At 61.2% G+C, this 18,998-nt stretch overlaps 2 protein-coding genes across 2 annotated transcripts; one reads left to right on the plus strand and one right to left on the minus strand.

Annotated features, from left to right (window-relative positions):
• The first annotated feature begins 1,366 nt into the window (after positions 1–1,366).
• TSPEAR (thrombospondin type laminin G domain and EAR repeats) lies at positions 1,367–14,879 on the plus strand. The gene is made up of 12 exons (XM_077785550.2): positions 1,367–1,475; positions 3,817–4,037; positions 5,381–5,619; positions 5,743–5,833; positions 6,224–6,380; positions 6,766–6,897; positions 8,181–8,413; positions 9,681–9,867; positions 11,527–11,756; positions 11,844–12,031; positions 12,565–12,666; positions 13,875–14,879. The coding sequence occupies exons 1-12, from the start codon at positions 1,382–1,384 to the stop codon at positions 14,026–14,028; spliced, it is 2,028 nt and encodes a 675-aa protein (XP_077641676.2). The 5' UTR covers positions 1,367–1,381; the 3' UTR covers positions 14,029–14,879.
• Positions 14,880–15,566: 687 nt separating this feature from the next.
• On the minus strand, positions 15,567–18,614 carry LRRC3 (leucine rich repeat containing 3). Its single transcript, XM_085587596.1, has 2 exons — positions 18,375–18,614; positions 15,567–16,942 (listed from the first exon to the last, which is right to left on the minus strand). Exon 2 carries the CDS (start codon positions 16,832–16,834, stop codon positions 16,076–16,078), a length of 759 nt encoding a protein of 252 aa, XP_085443722.1. The 5' UTR covers positions 16,835–16,942; positions 18,375–18,614; the 3' UTR covers positions 15,567–16,075.
• Positions 18,615–18,998: the final 384 nt, after the last annotated feature.

Below are 18,998 nucleotides of genomic sequence, written 5' to 3' on the forward strand. Positions count from 1 at the left end.
TTTGGTTATGGCTGTGCCACTGGACACCATCCCTAGCATGAGGATGAGGAGACAGCAGTGCCTCACCTCTTGCAGAGAGGTTAAGCTCTGTTTTAGCACAATCCAGGTAGAACCCTAATTTGGGGGATGCCCAAAGGGAGGCTGTTAGGAGAGGGGAGCTCCATGCAGCCCTGCTAGGGCTGCTGGACAGGCACACAGCCACTCTCCAGGCTCTGAGACAGAGGCACCAACGTTCTGGTGTCTTGGGCTTCGTGGGGCTCAGAACAGCTCCTCTTGGCATTTGGGACCGAGTGTGGGCATGAGCTGCACTCCACCACGGGTTGCACTCCTTGGGCTGCACTCTCAGTCCCAGCAGGGCCAATTTTGGGGTGAGGACAGACTGACAGTGAACATGGCTGCGGGTCCAGCTCTGGCTCTTCCTCGCTGACAAAACCCCCAGTTTGTGACACAGTTTTTGGCGTTTGGTCCTCGCCATCCGCTTTCTATTCTAGCGCTCGCCTTGCAGGAAGGCTGTGGGGACGAGGGGGGTGGGAGCCTGTTTCAATTGTTTGGGGAATGGAAGAGACTCGTTCTGCGGCTGGTGGAGCCCAGCAGAGCTCACTGTGTGCAGGGAGCTTCCCCACTGCTGGTGCTTCCCTTGGAGCAGCAGAACCTGGAGGCTTTCTGAATTTTTGTGGCTGTGGTGGCCAGCCCTTGGGATGGAGCCTGGCCTGGGGCATGGGATGTGCATCACCTGCCTGGGACAATATTGGGGGAGAAATATGCAGTTTTTGGGATCTGGCAATGGTGGAGTGGTCCAGAGGGATCAGAGGACCTCTCATCCAATACAAGCTGAAAACCAATGCATTTAGGGGCAGGAGGGTTCCCACCCAGTTCTCCGCAAGCAGGGGTGAATCTCTCACCTACCCCCATGTGAGCCCAGAAAAATGAATCACCAAAAATGAAAGGAAGCAAAAAAAAAACCAAAAAACAAACAAACAAAAAAAAAGATTAAAAAATCCCTCCCCAAAGCCGCCTTCCAGAGGGCTGGGCAAAAGATAAAAGCTCTCGGAGGAGCCGGGACTCCTCCTCTCCCACCACCGACCTCTCATTTAAATGTCTGTGTGCAGGCTGCAGCCGGCACTGCCTCGGCGGCCGCCCCGGGAGCCCCCCGGCCGTGCCCCGGGGGCGATGCCCAGGCGAAGCATGGGCAGGGAGCGGGGCTCCGGCAGCCTGGGGCGCTGACACGGCCCCGGGCAGGACGGAGCGGTGCCGGGGCTCCGGGGGATCCCGGTGCGGAGCATGCGAGAGCCCCCGGGGCGCTGAGCCCAGCAGCGCCGGCGGGGCGGCGGCAGCGGCGGCGGGGGGCTCCCGGTGGATGGACCCCCCGGGGCAGCCCCCGATGGCGGCGCCGCTGCTGCTCTGGGTCGTTCTGCTGCGCTGGGCCAGCGGCGGGGGCTCCGTGCGGGGCGGCAGGACGTGGCAGCACTGCACAGGTAGGAGCGGAGGGCGGGGGCAGCTCCGGGCCAGGGGCTCACTGCTGGGGAATTGCGCCGCTGGGATGCTCTCCCCACGCTGCCCGCAGAAGCTGCGCTGTGCCCCGGTGGCTCAGCCCCTCGCTGGTAAGCCCAGCCCCGGTGTTTCGGTGCTCGGTGTCCGCTCAAGCGCACCGAGTGACAGAGATGCCTCCGGGGCTGCAGGCTGCCAGCACCCGTGGGTGGTGGCAGGGTGTTGGGGGTCATCCCCGTGCCTGCAGCCCCCACAGTGCCAACGGGGGAGCGGCCAGCCCTCTGGGAGCTGCGGGGAGAGCTGTGTCCGCCCCTGTTGCACAAGCGTTGTCCCAGGTTCTGCTGGAGGCAGAGGGAGGGCAGGGGAAGGACTGGAAGAAGGAGAAGAGAGCCGTGCAGTCCCCCTGGAAAGTCCCTCCTGTCCCGGACTCTTCTGTGCTCTGACAGGCACAGCCCCCACCCTCCCGGCAGCAAAAGTTTCCGTCCCACCGTCCCGGCCGGGAGCCGGCAGCTCCAGTGTCAATTTTCCGAGCCAGAGAGCATCTCCCTGCCCTGGCTCTGCCATCCCATCCCCGTGCCTGCCCTGTGTGGGCAGCGAAGCCTGAGCTCAGTTTTTGGGGCCGCTTGGGCCCAAGCTTTGTGTGCTTAGGGATTGTCCCAGTTTGATGGCAATTGTATTCGCTTTTTGTTACAGCCCAGATGATGTGAGAAGAAAACCTGGGAGAGATTGGAGAGTTTCTGCCCCCTGCCTCTTCCCTGAGGTGCTCCAATCTCTCTGGGAATGTCCCTGCTGTTCCCAAGCAGCCTTGGCTGGAGGGATCCTGGGGGTGCCGAGGCTCCAGCATCATCCTGGGGACCCCAGCACGAGGCCCCCTGACACCACCTGTGCTGCCCAAGCTGGGCTGGAGCACCCCAGCTGCTCTGCCAGCCTTAGCAGTGATGGATGTGGGAGGCAGATCTTTGGATTTAGGGATTTGGGTTTGGCCTTAGGGCTTGGCCCCTTCCTGGCACACCACCTCCAGTCCCAGCTGAGCTCTCCCCCATCTCTTCCTCACCACCTCAGGGGCAACTGGGGGCTCCTGAACCCCCAGCAAATCCAAGCCCGAGTTCAGCTTGTACTTTTTGCTGGGAAAAATAGGAACTGGCCGTTGCCCGAGTGATACATTTCTGAAATAAGCTGTTCCAGTTAAAACTCCCCCACCAAGACTTTGCTTTAGGAACAGCTTAAACCAGCAGTGGGGCGGGCAGGGGGGCACATAGGGCCGCCAGGGTGGGCAGGACCTCACCCATCTCCCTGCTCTGGTCTGGATAGAGCCACATTGAGCAGATTCCTCCTTGCTCTGCCCACCTGGAACCGGGCTGGCCAGGCGTGGCTGGAGGAAGCGCTTCCCTTCTCCAGCTGGTTTGGATTCACACAGCCCAGCCTTGCTCGCAGCTCCCTCCTTCCCAGCCCTCCCGCTGTGCCCCAGCAGCCCGGATTTATTAGTACAAATTGGAGCTAAAAGCCAGGTCTCAGCGGGGTGGGATGGAATCAGGGATGTTTTAGTGTAGCCAAGTGCTGCTTCATCTCTTGGGCACCATCTCTCTTCTCTGCTAGAAAAGCATTCAAAAATAAAACCAGGAGGGTCCGAGGCCAGGAAGGTCGGAGAAGTCCCCACAGCTGCTCCAGCCCTTCCTGTGCCGAGATGTCGGACCTGGCAGTGCTCCGTGGGGTGGCACTTTCTGGTGCTGTTGTACTGTGTGCTCTCACCGGGCGATGCCCTGGGGCTGGGCACGGCGTTCTCTTCTCTGGGGAGAGGGTAATTATTTATAATGAGTGGTTTTGGTGCCTGCTGGGAGAGTGCGTGTGCGTGTGTGCAATTAGGGCTGGGTTGGGAGAGCCTGAACGGGACTGGAGGGGTGGAACTGTCCCCACTGCCCCGTGGACAGAGGTGGGGACGGGTGGCTGCCCTGAGAGCAAGTGTGTGGTACCGGATCCCTGCCTGCTCTGCTGGCTCCGGCTGCTGGTGCCGCTGGATCCCGAGGGAGCTGCTGGCAGCCTGGGGCTGCCTGGCTGGCAGGTCCCAGCTCCAGTGTCAGCATTCAGAGCTCCATCAGCGACATGGTTCTGCACGCTCGGTGCTCCTGCTGTGGCGATGGAGATGCCAACCTTGTGTCTGAACGGCACATCTCACCTCTGGCTCTGGAGCAGGGGCTCGGGGCACCCTCGGGCTCGGGCCGGCAGGCTGCTGCGGCACGCCAGCCCATCCTGCCGCTCAGCCAGCGCCAGGATTCCCCGTCCCACAGCGGGACGGGGCGGGATCAATGACTCCGCTGTCTCTCGGCACAGACCTGCGCCCGCTGGACATCCTGTCGGAGGCGGTGCCGGCCGGGGGGCCGGCCCGGGGCATGCGGGTCTTCCAGGTGCAGGGGGTGCGCGGCTTGCAGCTCTCGGCCGCGCGGCCCCGCGCCCTGGGCTTCCCCGCCTCGCGGCTCTTCATCCACTGCGACCGCTTCCCCGAGGAGTTCTCCCTCATCGTCACGCTGCGGGCGCGGCGCCGCCCCGCCAAGGTGAGCGCGGCACGGAGCGGGCACGGAGCGGGCACGGAGCGGGCACGGAGCGGGAACGGAGCGGGCACGGAACGGGCACGGAGCGGGCACGGAACGGGCTCGGAAGGGGCACGGAACGGGCTGGGAGCGGGCTGGGAGCGGGCTGGGAGCGGGCACGGAGCGGGCACGGAGCGGGCTCGGAGCGGGCTGGGAGCGGGCACGGAGCGGGCTGGGAGCGGGCACGGAGCGGGCTGGGAGCGGGCACGGAACGGGCACGGAACGGGCACGGAGCGGGCTGGGAGCGGGCACGGAGCGGGCACGGAGCGGGCACGGAGCGGGCACGGAGCGGGCTGGGAGCGGGCTCGGAGCGGGCACGGAGCGGGCTGGGAGCGGGCACGGAGCGGGCTGGGAGCGGGCACGGAGCGGGCACGGAGCGGGCTGGGAGCGGGCACGGAGCGGGCACGGAGCAGGCTCGGAGCGGGCACGGAGCGGGCTGGGAGCGGGCACGGAACGGGCTGGGAGTGGGCTGGGAGCGGGCACGGAGCGGGCTGGGAGCGGGCTCGGAGCGGGCTGGGAGCGGGCTGGGAGCGGGCTGGGAGCGGGCACGGAGCGGGCACGGAGCGGGCACGGAGCGGGCTCGGAGCGGGAACGGAGCGGGAACGGAGCGGGCTGGGAGCGGGCACGGAGCGGGCTCGGAGCGGGCACGGAGCGGGCTGGGAGCGGGCTCGGAGCGGGCTGGGAGCGGGCACGGAGCGGGCTCGGAGCGGGCACGGAGCGGGCTGGGAGCGGGCACGGAGCGGGCACGGAGCGGGCACGGAACGGGAACGGAGCGGGCACGGAGCGGGCTCGGAGCGGGCACGGAGCGGGCACGGAGCGGGCTGGGAGCGGGAACGGAGCGGGAACGGAGCGGGAACGGAGCGGGCTGGGAGCGGGAACGGAGCGGGCTGGGAGCGGGCTCGGAGCGGGCTGGGAGCGGGCACGGAGCGGGCTGGGAGCGGGAACGGAGCGGGCACGGAACGGGCTGGGAGCGGGAACGGAGCGGGAATGGAGCGGGAATGGAGCGGGCACGGAGCGGGCGGGCACGGAGCGGGCACGGAGCGGGCACGGAGAGGGCACGGAGCGGGCTGGGAGCGGGCACGGAGCGGGCTGGGAGCGGGCACGGAGCGGGCTGGGAGCGGGCTGGGAGCGGGCACGGAGCGGGCACGGAGCGGGCACGGAGCGGGCACGGAGCGGGCTGGGAGCGGGCTGGGAGCGGGCACGGAGCGGGCACGGAGCGGGCACGGAGCGGGCACGGAGCGGGCTCGGAGCGGGCTCGGAGCGGGCACGGAGCAACCCCGCCGGTGGCAGCCCCTGCCCTCCCGCAGAGGAACGAGTACATCTTCACGCTGATGGTGGAGGAGAGCCCCAGCGTCCTGGTGGGGCTGCGCTACGCCCCCGACAAGCTGCACTTCCTCTTCTGGAGCCAGGAGCGCGCCGGCGGCTGGCAGACCCGCGTCACCTTCCCCAACGTGTCCCTCTCCGACAACCAGTGGCACACGCTCATCCTGGCTGTCTCCGGGCAGTCCTTCTCCTTGACAGTGGACTGCAGCATCCCCAAGGATGTGTAGGTTGGGGCAGCGCTGGGAGGGTGGGCAGGGTGATGTCCCTCTACAGCATCTCCTCTGGCCACTGGTAAATGCTGTGAAATTGTCCTCTTCTGTGAAAGCTCTTCTCTGCCCATCCCCAGGGTGGTGGAGACACCATTTCCAGCCTCGCTGTCGGTGAGGAGAGCCACCTTCTACCTGGGCAACCGGCAGAGGAGGAAAGGCATGTTCACGGTAGGCTCCCCGTGCTGTGGGCTGTCCAGGGGTGCCCAGCTGGGCTCAGGGGTGCTCGTGGCTGGCCATGGGATGACCCACAGCCCTCTCTCAGACCCCTACGCTGCCAGGGCTTGGGCCACACCACAGGAGGCAGAGGTGGCTGTGTGTCCTTCCCGTGTGGAGGCACTGCAAGGCCCCGTGCCAGTGCTCTCCTTACATCAGCTGTTAGATTGCCCCAGCTGAGCATCTGGGGACAGATGTGCATGAATCTCGTGGACACTTCTGCATCCCAGGAGGGAGAGCAACAAGCAGAACTCAGGCAGGAAATCCAAGGCGTGGACTACCTGCAGTTCCCATTCTGTGATCTTGTGGGACTTGGTCTCCATCCCTCTGCTCCCACTTTCCCAGGGCTTGCTGAGACAGCTTGTCCTGCTGCCAGGAGCTGATGCCACCCCCCGGATATGCCACGCCGTGAACTTCAAAGTAGCAACGCTCTCTGTCCCCAGTGTCCTCCAGGATGTCCCTGCGAGGCCAGTGAGCAACGAGGTGCTCAAATACCCCTACGGTCAGTGCCCCCACGGCACGGGCTCTGTTGGTCCCCTCCACCTCTGTCAGGAGGGGTCTTTGCATGGGGCTGGGAACGAAGCAGGAGCAGAGGGGAAGAGGGTGTTCCCAGCACTCTGTGGTTTGCAATGTGTGTGTTGGGATCCCTGGCCAAAATCTCCCTGGATAGACAGAGTGGCCCTGCCTGGGTCCTTGGGTTTGTGTCAGTGGTCTCACACAGACTGGGTTGCTTCAGTCTGTGGCTTCCCAGATTTGTGCTGGGATTCCATTTTCCCCACTGCCTGATGCCCATCACCAGGATGAGGCCAGGACATTGGCCTCTCCTGCCTCTCTGCTCTCCACTGTGTGCACTAAGAGGCTCCTGCCTGCCTCCTCTCCGTGCCCAGAGGCTGACATGAAGGTGACCCTGGGGGCTCGGCCACGCTGCTCCAAGCAGGAGAAGGCTCAGTTCTGGTTCAACGCCTCTCGGCGAGGGCTGTACCTCTGCAACGGCAGCACCTGGGTCTCCATGCTGGAAGGTACCCCTGGGGAGGTTCTGGCACTCTTGGGGAGAGAAGGAGACCCTTGCAGCAGCAGAGATTTGCCCCAGAGACCACTTTGGGATGGGAATCAGCAGCAGTGAGGGGCTGGGGTGTCCCTCTGTCTCTCCTCTGCTTGGCCAGGCTTTGCTTTGCTCTTGGTGCCCATGATGCTTCCAGAGCACCTCTGGATTCAAGTGTGTCTGTGGTCCCTCCACCTTCTCCACATGATCTGTCCCTCCTGGGAATTTTCTGAGCAGGATGAGCTCCTGTTCTGTCTGAGCAGGACAGCTCACCCCACGGAGAGCCGTGCTCAGGGTGTTGGGGCGCTGCCCCAGTGCTGAAGCATTTGTGGGATGGATAAGGGGAAAGTATAAGTAGGTAAGTAATTCAGCTGCCAGAAATACTGGGGGTAATTGGAAGCGTGGCAGACACAGGTCTCAGTGTCATCCGGGCTCTGGTGGGACACTTTGTAAGGAAAACAGTGGGAGTACCAAAGTGGGAAAGGCAGCCAGAGCCTGGGTTGGATGGGTGTTCTTCAGTAATGAGATGGATTTCATCCACTGGCACTCTCACTCACTCCAGGCTGTCTCCCAGGATCCCTGGAGAGGACATGGAGGATGGGATATGTCTCTAACTGAACTGTCCTTCCTGTCCCTCCTCTCCCAGTGTTTTTCTTGTTCTGATACCCTCAGGGTGGGTTTGGATGAGCCATTTGTTTCCCACAGCAGGTAGCAGTGACTGGACCCCCTATCCTTCCCTGCCTCTGGAAGTCATCAGGATTGGCACAGTGTCCTTGTTTCCCCAAGGAGAGCTCATGCTGGGGTCTTACTGACCTGTGCCCCTTGGTGCCACCAACACTGCTCCTTCTGCCATTTGTCCCTTCTAGTGCCCATCCATCTGCCATCGGGACTGCTCTGGAGGTTTCTGCTCCAATTTCTGCCATTAATTCCATCTTAGTCTTCTCTAACCTCTCCTGCTGTCACCTCCTCCTTTTTCTCTTGAGGATAAATATATCAAAGTGGTCAAAATCCGTGGCATGGGGCTCTTTCCTGCTCCCAGAAGACACAGCTCTGCTGGAAAACAGGCAGGGCTGGATGGGGCTGGATGTGCTGCAGTCAGCCTCTCACCACCCCCTTCACCCCCAGTGTCAGCAGAACCTTCATTTTCCCCACGAAGCTCTGCACAGCAGCTGGTGCCACTGAGCCAGCCCTCGTGGGGCTGCTCTCCAGCTAAAATTACCTGGTTTTAACCTCATCCCTCTTTTTTTTGTGGGCTCCCAGTCCAACACAGGCTGGACTACGTGGAGGAACACCAGAACCTGGTGACCAACTCGGAGACAATGGGCATTGAGGTGTTCAGCATCCCAAAGGTGGGACTGTTTGCAGCCATGGCCAACAGGATCACGCCCCCGGGATCGGCCATCTACAGGTGGACCGACGGGAAGTTTGTGCACTACCAGAACATCCCCACCCACCAGGCTCAGTCCTGGAAGTATTTCACCATTGGGAAGAAGGTGAGTCTGCCAGGAAGGTGCCCCTGTGTTTCAGTACATTAAACTGCAGATGCCCAACATTGGATTCTCTGAGCCCGGAGCCTTGGGTGTGGTTTAGAGAGTGTAGGTAACTGCATCTTGGAGATCTCCTGGGGTCTTCAAGAGCCATCAGGGCCTGCAGTTCCCTCTCAAGACTCACTGAGTCCAACCTGCTGCATTTTTAAACTCTCTTGCTTTTAAACTATTCCAGGACTTCAGAACTACCTCTTCTCCCCTAGGCAATCTGCCTTGGGGCTTGAGCAGAGGATTTGCCTGGTTCCTCTCCTTGGGAAGCTACTTGTCACTTTGGAGGAACCCCAGGAAAGCCATCTGCTGAGAGCCAGCTCCGTGCAGGGCTCCCAGGGAAGCTGGGATTGTTCCCCCTCTGTCATGACCCATCCTGGCTTTGTCCCCAGGGTGTTTCTCTTCCCACTGAAGCTGTTTCTGGAGATCTCTCAAAAAGGGTCCCTGGACTGGTGCTTGCAGAGAGAACAGAGCTGGGGATTCAGCTTTTGTGGGGGGACAGGGGGACAGCCCAGCACAGCCCTGTCCCTGGGGGTGGCTACACCTTGGCTGAACAAAGCCCTGGTGCTGTACAGGCCAGGAGGCAGGAGGCAGCCCCACTGACTCTTTCCTCACTGTGGGCTATGGCCCTGTGCCTCTTTGTGGCCCAAACTGGGGCATAATCTCTGCTGCTCCATCTGAAGGACACTGGAGTGGCACAGAGCCAACATGACAGAGCTTGGGTGTGCTCTCTGCCTTGCACTTGGCCATCTCTGCTGCACCACTCTTGTCTCTGCACTTTCACAGGGGTTTCTTGGTATGGGAAATGTTTTGTCTCAGGGAATCGTTATAATTATTGTCATTGTTATCATTATCACACCCGCCTTTTTTTTTGTTTGAACCACTTTTGCTTACAGGAGGGTTTTTCAGCTGAACCTCCCTCCTTCCCCAGTGCATTTCATGTCCAAGCTCCCCATTCCTGGGGCTGGAGGGAATGAGTGCTGGCATCTCTGCTCTCCCTCTCCTTGTCTAAGAGCTCCTGGCTGCCAATTGTGCCCCTGCCGTGCACAAGGACCCCCACAGGCCATCGGGTCCCTGTCCCCACTTTGTGCAGCTTGGGGACACCTCAAGGACCCCAACCAGGGCCATCTTGTCCCACACCAGCCACCTCCACCCCACTTCCCCCTGCATTTTCTTGCCCGTGCTCCTTTGAGAGGAGAAAACCAAGCCATCCTGGCTTTTCCAGATCTTCCTGGCAGTGGCGAATTTTGAGCAGAATGAGAGGGGTCAGGAGTTCTCTGTCATCTTCAAGTGGAGCCGCAGGAAGGCGAAGTTTGTGGCGCACCAGCGGATCGCCACGCACAGCGCCAGGGACTGGGAGGCCTTTGCCATCGAGGGAGAGGCTTTCCTGGCCGTGGTCAACCACAGAGAAGGTACCAGCCCCTCGTGCTCCCTGCAGGGTGGTGGCTGGGGCCATGGCAGGTGGAATGAGTGCAGGGGAGGTGAGCACACAGCTGCCAGCCTGGGCTCCCCCAGGACCCCCGAAGCCTTGCAGAGGAGAAAAAAAGCTTTTGGGGAAGTGGCTGACACATTCACCCTCTGGGTTTCTGACTGCAGGGGACAAGGACAGGAGTGGGGATGGTGTCTGTGCTGGATCTTTCTCCTTTTCATTTTTATCCCCAGTATTACATAACCTGGTAGTGCCACAGGTGGAGCCTTTTGTGAGGCCAGATCCTCAGCCTTGTGGGCATGCAGGAAACTGAGAGAGAGCCAGCTGACCTTTAGATGTGATCCAGCCTGATTCCCCTCCCCAGGCAGCTGTTCTGGGCTGGGATGTGCAGCCCTTGGTTGGGAGCACAGCCCTGGCTCTGTGGGATTCTCCCAGCTGGGTTCAGATGATGGCCAGTGGCTCCTTCCCTGCCACCAGGGCTGCCTCGGGGGCATCAGCGCCTCTGGCACCAGGCTCAGAGCTGGCAGCAGGTTCCTTGGCACCTGTGGGCTGGGCTGGAAAGTCCCTGTGTCACCTGCTGGAGTCCATCAGGGTCACTTTGGATGAGACCTTCCCTTGTGGCAGTGTGGTCCCTTTGCCAGCCGTGCACATCACACAGGGGTTGAGACCATCATGGCCAAGCCAAACTGGGGTTTCCCTCAGAGTGGACTGGAGGTTCAGTCCCTGAGGAGCTGCCACTTATCCGTGTGGCCATTCCCACTCTTCCTGCAGCCTTTCTTTGTCCAAGTCCTTGTTGCATTGAGGATTTAAAGCCTGCTGGGTCCCACACAGGCATGAGGTGGAGATGCTTGAGCAGAGCCCAGGAGCTGGATGGAGCATGTGCTTTAGGGCAGAGGGGAAGCCCCAAATATCAGGAGCTTAGGGGTGTAGGCACACAGTGTGTGGTGATTGGGATGGGCTGAGCCTCATCCCCAGTGGCACAGCTGTGAGCAGCACTGACACAATGAGCCATGGAGTGCCCAGTGCACTGAGCAACCACCAAAGGGAACAGAGGGCACACAGGGGCACTGCAGCAACGTGAGGGGATAAAAGGCTGGGCTAAAGGACTGAAAGGGCAGACACTTGAAGCCTTCTGATGTGGTGTTATTCTATATGGGTTGAAGCTTTCTGAAATTGTGTGGTGATACTCTGTGTGTTGTGGCCATCTCAACTGTGACATGTGCTGTGGCACAGGGACACAGCTGGGACTGGCCCTGGTACACAGGGCCACCCTGTGGGACAGCCAGCAGAGCTTGTCCACACTGGGATGCTGGCTGGAAGCCTCTGGAGTGCTGCTTGTGCCTGCTCCTCCTCTGCCAGGGCTGCCACAAAGCTGCTGCTGTGCACTTGGGAGAAGCTGTTGGTGTGTTCCATGGGATGGAGGCTCTAGGAATGGAGACACTCGGTGGGGATGGAGGGGGCCTTTAGTAGGGATGGAGGCTGTAGAATCTCTTTGGCTACTGCTTGGGGAGCAACAGGTCACTTGCAAACAGCCTTGTGACCTGCTGGTAAATACTCGTGTAACTGAGCCTGTTTTGGGGTCTTGTTTCCTCCACAAAGCAGGAATTGCTTTCCCTGATGGTGCACATCTGTCCCCCCCCAGGGAACAACCACAACATAGACAGCGTGATATACAGGTGGAACCCCAGGACAGGGCTGTTTGAAACCAACCAGACCATTCCCACCTCTGGAGCCTACGACTGGGAATTCTTCACCATCGGGCCATATTCCTTCCTGGCTGTAGCTAACACATTCAATGGCACGTCCACTAAGATCTACTCACACATCTACATCTGGCTCAGTGGCTCTTTCCAGCTCTTCCAGTCTATCCTGGTAAGGCTTGGCCACTGCTCCTCAGTCCCCCCTCTGTGTTTGGACAGGGCAGCCACATCCAGCTTCTCATGGCCTCCTTCCCCACAGACATTTGGTGCAGCTGACTGGGAGGTTTTTCACATTGGGGACAGAGTCTTTCTGGCTGTTGCCAACAGCCACAGCTATGACAGCGGGATGCCAGCACCCTCCAACTTCTATGCCATCAACTCCTCCATCTATGAGCTGAACATCACAGCCCAGATGTTTGTGAAATTCCAGGACCTTCTCACCTACAGGTACCTGTGCAGGGATTCAGGGTGCTCCTAGGTCTGTGTCCTTCCCCTGAGCAACCCAAAGGTCTCATAGAATCCCAGAATGGTTTGGGTGGGAAGAGACCTTAAAGCCCATCCCATTCCAACCCTTGCCATGGGCAGGGACACCTTCCACTATCCCAGGTTGCTCCAAGTCCCATCCAACCTGGCCTTGGGGACTTCCAGGGATGGGGCAGACACAACTGCTCTGGGCAACCTGTGCCAGGGCCTCTCTTCTTCCAGTTTAAAACTACACTTGCTTGTTTCCTGGAGGGTTCCTGCAGGCTTCACTCTCCTAGGGACTGAGACTGGTGGGAAGGGTGATGGGTGATGGCTCCTTGGCATCAAATCCCAGTGGGAGCTGGGAGAAGGGCCTGGATTTGGGAATGAGGGTGGATTTCTTCCAGGAGTAGCCTGGGAAGAGCAGGGTTTTCTGTGTGTCCTCAGGGTGGCAGAGATCGGGGTGGGTGGCCACACAGGGGTCGTGTCACCTGCCCTTCTGCTCCTCTCATCCCCAGTGCCCTGGACTGGGAGTTCTTCTCGGTGGGAGACGACTCTTTCCTGGTGGTGGCCAACTCCTTCGATGGCTTCACCTTCTCTGTCAACAGCATCATCTACAGGTACTGCAGAGGGCAGGCACAGGCACGGCTCGGGGGAGCCACCCTGCGTGGGCACAGCCTGGGGCACTGCCCAGGGAGCATGGGGAGGCTCCTTCCCTGCTTCCAGGAGGCTTCTTCCCTGCTTTCTGCTCCCTGTTGTCAGGAGGATTGCTCCCTGTTTTCAGGATTGCTCCCTGTTGTCAGGAGGATTGCTCCCTGTTGTCAGGAGGATTGCTCCCTGTTGTCAGGATTGCTCCCTGTTGTCAGGATTGCTCCCTGTTTTCAGGAGGATTGCTCCCTCTTTTCAGGAGGCTTGTTTCTTATTTTTGGGAGGCTTGTTCCCCCTTTTCAGGAGGCTTGCTCCCCGTTTTCAGGAGGATTGTTCCCTGTTTTCAGGATTGTTCCCTGTTTTCAGGAGGATTGTTCCCTGTTTTCAGGGGGCTTGTTCCCTGTTTCCAGGAGGCTTTTTCCCCATTTTCAGGAGGATTGCTCCCTGCTTTCAGGAAGTTTGTTCCCCATTTTCAGAAGGCTTGTTCCCTGTTTTCAGGGGGCTTGTTCCCCATTTTCAGAAGGCTTGTTCCCCGTTTTCAGGGGGCTTGCTCCCCGTTTTCAGGGGGCTTGCTCCCCGTTTTCAGGAGGCTTGCTCCCTGTTTTCAGGAGGATTGTTCCCTGTTTTCAGGAGGATTGTTCCCTGTTTTCAGGGGGCTTGTTCCCTGTTTCCAGGAGGCTTTTTCCCTGCTTTCAGGAGGATTGCTCCCTGCTTTCAGGAGGATTGCTCCCTGCTTTCAGGAAGCTTGTTCCCCATTTTCAGAAGGCTTGTTCCCTGTTTTCAGGGGGCTTGTTCCCCATTTTCAGGAGGCTTGTTCCCTGTTTTCAGGGGGCTTGTTCCCCATTTTCAGGAGGATTGCTCCCTGCTTTCAGGAGGATTGCTCCCTGCTTTCAGGAAGCTTGTTCCCCATTTTCAGAAGGCTTGTTCCCTGTTTTCAGGGGGCTTGTTCCCCATTTTCAGAAGGCTTGTTCCCTGTTTTCAGGGGGCTTGTTCCCCATTTTCAGGAGGCTTGCTCCCTGTTTTCAGGAGGCTTGCTCCCTGTTGTCAGGCAGGAGTGGGAAGCCCCAGTGAGGGCCATCCCACCCTGAAGCACAGCAGGGAGATGGGAGCTGGCAGCGCCATGGCTCAGCTCCCCTGCCTGTCCCCGGTGTCCCCAGAGCTGACTGCCTTCCCCGTGCAGGTGGCAAGGCTACGAAGGCTTCGTGGCAGCCCACCAGCTCCCCACGGTCGGCTGCAGAGACTGGGAGGCGTTTCACACCGCTGAGGGCTCCTTCCTGCTCTACTCCAGCGCCAAGGAGCCGCTTTCCAAGGTGCTCAAGCTGAAAACCACCTGAGGCAGCTGAGACACGCTCAGCTCTTCGCCAGCTCCAGGGCAAGCTGGGCTGCCGGGTGAAGATGGACCACAGAGCCCAGGAATGGCTGCAGCCTCAGCTGGGCAGTGGCTGGCTGTTCGCTCTGCAGGAAGGGAGGAGGAGGAGGGGGGAGCTCCAGGGCTCCCTGCAGCCTTGTCCAGGGGTTGTTTCTCTTGGGAAAGCTCTGCCACCATGCTCCAGAGCCATGTCCTACCTAAGGTCCTGCAGGCCAGGTGCATCCCCTGGCTTACCAGGACCATGATGCTTGGCAATTTCCAGTCCCCAGGAGGGACCCAGAGCTGCTCGTAGCTGTGGCCAAAGCTTGCACAAAGCCAGGGAAGGAAGAGGCAGAGCAGAGCATGAGCTGCTGGGATGGGTGCATGGCAGAGGGGAGTAAACACGTGAGAAATGGCAGAAAAAAATGTGTCCAGGCCTGGCTCTGTCTGCCTGGGGCTGTGACGTTCCTGAGGACCATCTGGTTTGACATTGCAGCCATTCTTCATGTCACCTTCATTGCCACTGCCACAGGTGCCTGCCCACCCTCCCGCTCTGCCATGGCTGGGTTGGGTCTCCCTCAGCAAGTGTTGTGTGTGTTGTTCAGACCTGTTGGTGTGTTCAAGGGCCAGTGCTGGTCCTTGCTGGTCCATGCACCTTTGCATGGGGTTAGGGACCCCTGAGAAAACCTGCTTTGTATTTGAACCCATCCAGCTACCACGGGAATGGGGAAAAACCCAAACCTGCTTCAGGTGAAACTGTGGCCTCTTTTCTTTTCCTCACCTTTGCTGGGGGACTCTTCTGCTTAACCAGAGCTCTAATAAACTGTGTGCACCCAGCCTTTCTTCCACATGAGTAACCCAGCTGCTCTGCCCATGGCAGAGGCATCCCTTCACCCAGCAAGTCACCCCTGAATGTCCATGGCCATAGGTAGCCCAGTGAGGATGAGGTGGTCCTGAGCACAGGAGTGTGCTGGGGTGAGGGGTTGCCCCTCTGTTCCCCCCACCCAGGACCCCCTGCCTCACCTGAGTGTCCCAGAGCACCTCTCAGCCTTCCCCAGAGCCAGGGTTCCTGCTGAGCTGGGCCACCCACCCTGGCACTGGGGAGTGCTCTGGAGGTGCCAGCCCCATCGAGAAGGGCTGGGGGTCACAGCCTGAGCCGTTCCAGGGTCCAGACCTGAAGGGTGAGCCTCTGCATCCCTCCCTCCTCTCCCTGTTCAGTGCAGCTGCAGCTGGCTTTGCCAGAAGGATCATTTCTCCCTTGTAAGAAAAGGGAGAATTTGATTTGCTTCCATCACTGAGCTGTGAGCAACAACTCTAATTCAGCCCCGAGGAAGGGCAAGATAAGGCAAGACCAGATGTATCTGGGGAGCTGGAGGTGGGAAGGGATGGCACCTAATCGGAGTCCTGCTGGTACATTGAATTTAGGTTGGTCTGCTTTGGGAGAGATTGAATTAAGATAAGCACCACCAGCACCACCACCCTCCATGGACACTCATCTCCCAGCACAGCACAAACCCTCAGGGCTTTTCCTAAGTGCAGGCCTTTATTGAAGAAACAAAGGTTTTGGCGTTTCCCCTGCATTGCTGGAGGCAGGCAGAGGCTGCCAAGGTACCGAGGGCCTTGGGGAGGATGTCCTGCCCTTGGCAAGGCTGATGCCCCACTGGAGCCAAGACGGGGTGACCCCTCTGCAGTGACCCACTGCACCCACTGGTCCCACAGCCCATCTCTCCCCAGCCACAAGCATGTGAGTGGGGCTGCGTTCCCTGTGAGCCCAGCTCTGGTAGGGAAAAAGGGTCTGGCTGGGGCTGTTTGTCCCCAGGACCCCGTCACCATGGACAGGCCCGCATGGGGTGTCCCTGGCATCCCTCCCGCATGTCGTTTGCTCACACACTCAGTCCAGCATCGCCGGGGAGGGGAGATTGGTGGCACTTGGCTGCAGAAAGCACTGGAGAATCCCGCCGGGAAGCTTTGATGCCCACCGGGTGGCCAGAGGCTCCCCGGGAAGAAGGCTGAGGCTGGCAGCCATCCCTGCACTACAGGGCGGTGCTGGAGGTGCCCACAGGAGCCGGGGCACTGGGCAGCGAGCTCGGGCGGTCCCCGTGCCCACAGGAGCCCTCCCGGTTGTGCCGCACGTAGCAGAGGACGTAGCCGATGACCATGGCGAACCAGCCGAACATGGCGACGAACGCGGCCACGTCCGCGCTCCTCCGCCGCGCGCCGCACAGGTTGGCACCGGCATCCAGGACCTGCAGCAGCGGCTTGCCCACGTACTCCTGGCGCGGGGCCGTGTGGCAGGTGATGTCCCGCGCCGAGTCCAGGTCCAGCCGCGCCTCCCACAGCACCTCCTGCAAGGCGCACTCGCAGTGCCAAGGGTTGTTGGCCAGCCGGAGCCTGGCCTTGAGCGCCAGCAGGGCCTCCTTGGGAATGCTGCGGATGCGGTTGCCGGAGAGGTCGAGGCTCCGCAGCCCAGCCGCCACCCCTCGGAAAGCTGCCCCGTCGATCTTCTCGATGGCATTCCTGGAGAGGTCGATTTCCTCCAGGTGGGAGAGGTGCCTGAAGGCATTGCTGGGGATCCTGGTTATGCTGTTGGCATCCAGCTTGAGGAACACCACATCTCTGGGGATGTCCTTGGGGATCTCCTCCAGGTGCTGGGAGCTGCAGAGGACAGCCTTGGCCCCGGCCCGCTGCGTGCACTGGCAGCTGGGGGGGCAGGAGCCGGCCCAGGGGATGCAGAGCAGGAGGCAGAAGAAAGCCTGGGCCACGCTGGTGGCTGCCGTGGTGCTGAGGGTCATCTTGCAGGCAGGCAGCTCAGCATGGCTGCCGGCAGCTCCCCGGGCGTGCCAGCAGCTCCTGGGCAGCAGGACGGCCCCTCGGCGTTCTCTGCCCTGGCTGAAGGGAAGCTGTGGGTGGAGGGGATGTGACACGGTGTTATTTCCTGGAACACCGGGAATGGCTCATGTGTGATGTGCCCGGGCAAAGGGGTGAGAGGCTGGGCTCATGAGACTGGAGAATGAGGCTGGAGTGACACTGGCTATCTTTTCCAGGATAGCTTAATTCGGATTAATTAGAAATAGAAGCCCCAGCTCCCCTACCCCTGTCTCTGCAGAGACCACCCAGGTGGACAAAGGGAGCTGCAGGATGGGGTGTGGAGATGGGCCCGGAGCCTCTGCCCCATCCTGCTGCCAGTTTCCAGGGGGGATGCAGTCGTTTGCTGCTGGAGAGCAGCAGCAGTAAATTCCTATCTCACCAACCCTGAGTGTTTAAAAAAAATGATGAGTCAGACTCTAAGGATCATCAGACTGATTTAATCACCACCACGGTTTTAAGTAACAAGATGTGGAGCTCTTTTGCTTTCCCTTCCCTTCCCTTCTGGTCTGTGAGCTGGTAAAAGCCAGGTTTCCAAGAGTTTCACTAAAGAAGTGTTTGGAGGTGAGTTTGTTTTCTAAAGTAAATAAAGAGTGTGATTCCACAGCCTGACTCTGGGAGTGGGAGGTGAAGGGAGGAGCCACTGCCTAGCACAGTAAAAGGGGTGATGTAGGAGCCCAAAAGGACACCCCAATACTGAAAGGGGCAAGGCAGGAGGTGAACTAGGTGGAACGCATTTCCTCTGCCTTTGGTGCTGCTCATGTCCCTCCTCCTACCTTGGCCAGCCTGGGAGAAGAGATCCTCATGGAGGGGAGATCTAGAAGGCCAAGGGAACCTTTCTCATGGGAATTAAATGTCCCATGTGAGTCATTATGGGCACCAAGTTGTTGTCTCTCTGGTACCACAATCCTTCTGCTAATGGCATTCCCCTGGTAGCAGCAGCAGCATCCCTCAGATGTGCCCATGGTCAGGGTACCACAGAGGGATGCTCACACCCGAGGGATGCTCACACCCGAGGGATGCTCACACCCGAGGGGTGCTCACACCCGAGGGGTGCTCATACCTGAGGGATGCTCACACCCGAGGGATGCTCATACCTGAGGGATGCTCATACCTGAGGGATGCTCACACCCGAGGGATGCTCATACCCGAAGGACGCTGTCTGCACCTCTGCCCGCAGCCCTGCCCTCAGCAGTGGATTCTGCCGGGGAGATGAAGTTGGGCTTCCCGGGAATCCCTCTGGCCCTGCGAAATCTACCGGGCTCTGCCAGCTCCGTCTCTCCGGGGGAACAAGGACGCGACGCCGGTTCCCACCGCGTGGAAGGGCTCCGGGGGCCCCTGAGAGCCGCAGCCCCGCGGATCCCGGGGGTGTGCGGGGGTGATGCTCTGCCCGCCCTCCCGGGACTCCTCCGCGCCGCGCCCCCGACCCCCTCCGCCCGCGCTGCCCCGAGCCCGGGGGTCGCTTACCGGCTCGGCTTCGCTCGGGCTGTAGGTGCGGTGCCGGTGCCGGTTCGGTTCGGTCCGGCCGCGGTCCCGCTCGGCCCCACCTGTTGCTGCGGCCGCTCCCGCGGCGCCCCGGGCCGGGCGGTCCCGCCGCGGGCGGTGCGGGGGCGGAGCGGGGCCGGGACCGGGGCGGTGCGGGGCCGGGGCTGGAGGCGGTGCGGGGCCGGGGCTGGAGGCGGTGCGGGACCGGGGGCGGTGCGGGACCGGGGCTGGAGGCGGTGCGGGACCGGGGCTGGAGGCGGTGCGGGACCGGGGCGGTGCGGTGCGGGACCGGGGGCGGAGCGGGGCCGGGACCGGGGCGGTGCGGGACCGGGGCTGGAGGCGGTGCGGGACCGGGGCTGGAGGCGGTGCGGGACCGGGGCGGTGCGGGACCGGGGCTGGAGGCGGTGCGGAACCGGGGCGGTGCGGGGCCGGGGCGGTGCGGGACCGGGGCTGGAGGCGGTGCGGGACCGGGGGCGGTGCGGGGCCGGGGCTGGAGGCGGTGCGGGACCGGGGCGGTGCGGGACCGGGGCTGGAGGCGGTGCGGGACCGGGGGCGGTGCGGGGCTGGGACAGCCGGGGGCTGCGGGAGAGCGGCCGCGCGGAGCCC

Source organism: Lonchura striata, chromosome 9, assembly GCF_050655825.1.
Source record: "Lonchura striata isolate lonStrDom1 chromosome 9, ASM5065582v1, whole genome shotgun sequence".
NCBI lineage: Eukaryota > Metazoa > Chordata > Aves > Passeriformes > Estrildidae > Lonchura > Lonchura striata.

Bases quoted from the DNA above. Each gene is read 5' to 3' on its own strand.
- LRRC3 (XM_085587596.1), bottom strand. From the start codon at position 16,834: ATGACCCTCAGCACCACGGCAGCCACCAGCGTGGCCCAGGCTTTCTTC.
- TSPEAR (XM_077785550.2), top strand. From the start codon at position 1,382: ATGGCGGCGCCGCTGCTGCTCTGGGTCGTTCTGCTGCGCTGGGCCAGC. The intron at 1,476-3,816 runs GTAGGAGCGGAG...CTCTCGGCACAG, and splicing joins GACGTGGCAGCACTGCACAG to ACCTGCGCCCGCTGGACATC. The intron at 6,898-8,180 runs GTACCCCTGGGG...GTGGGCTCCCAG, and splicing joins CTGGGTCTCCATGCTGGAAG to TCCAACACAGGCTGGACTAC.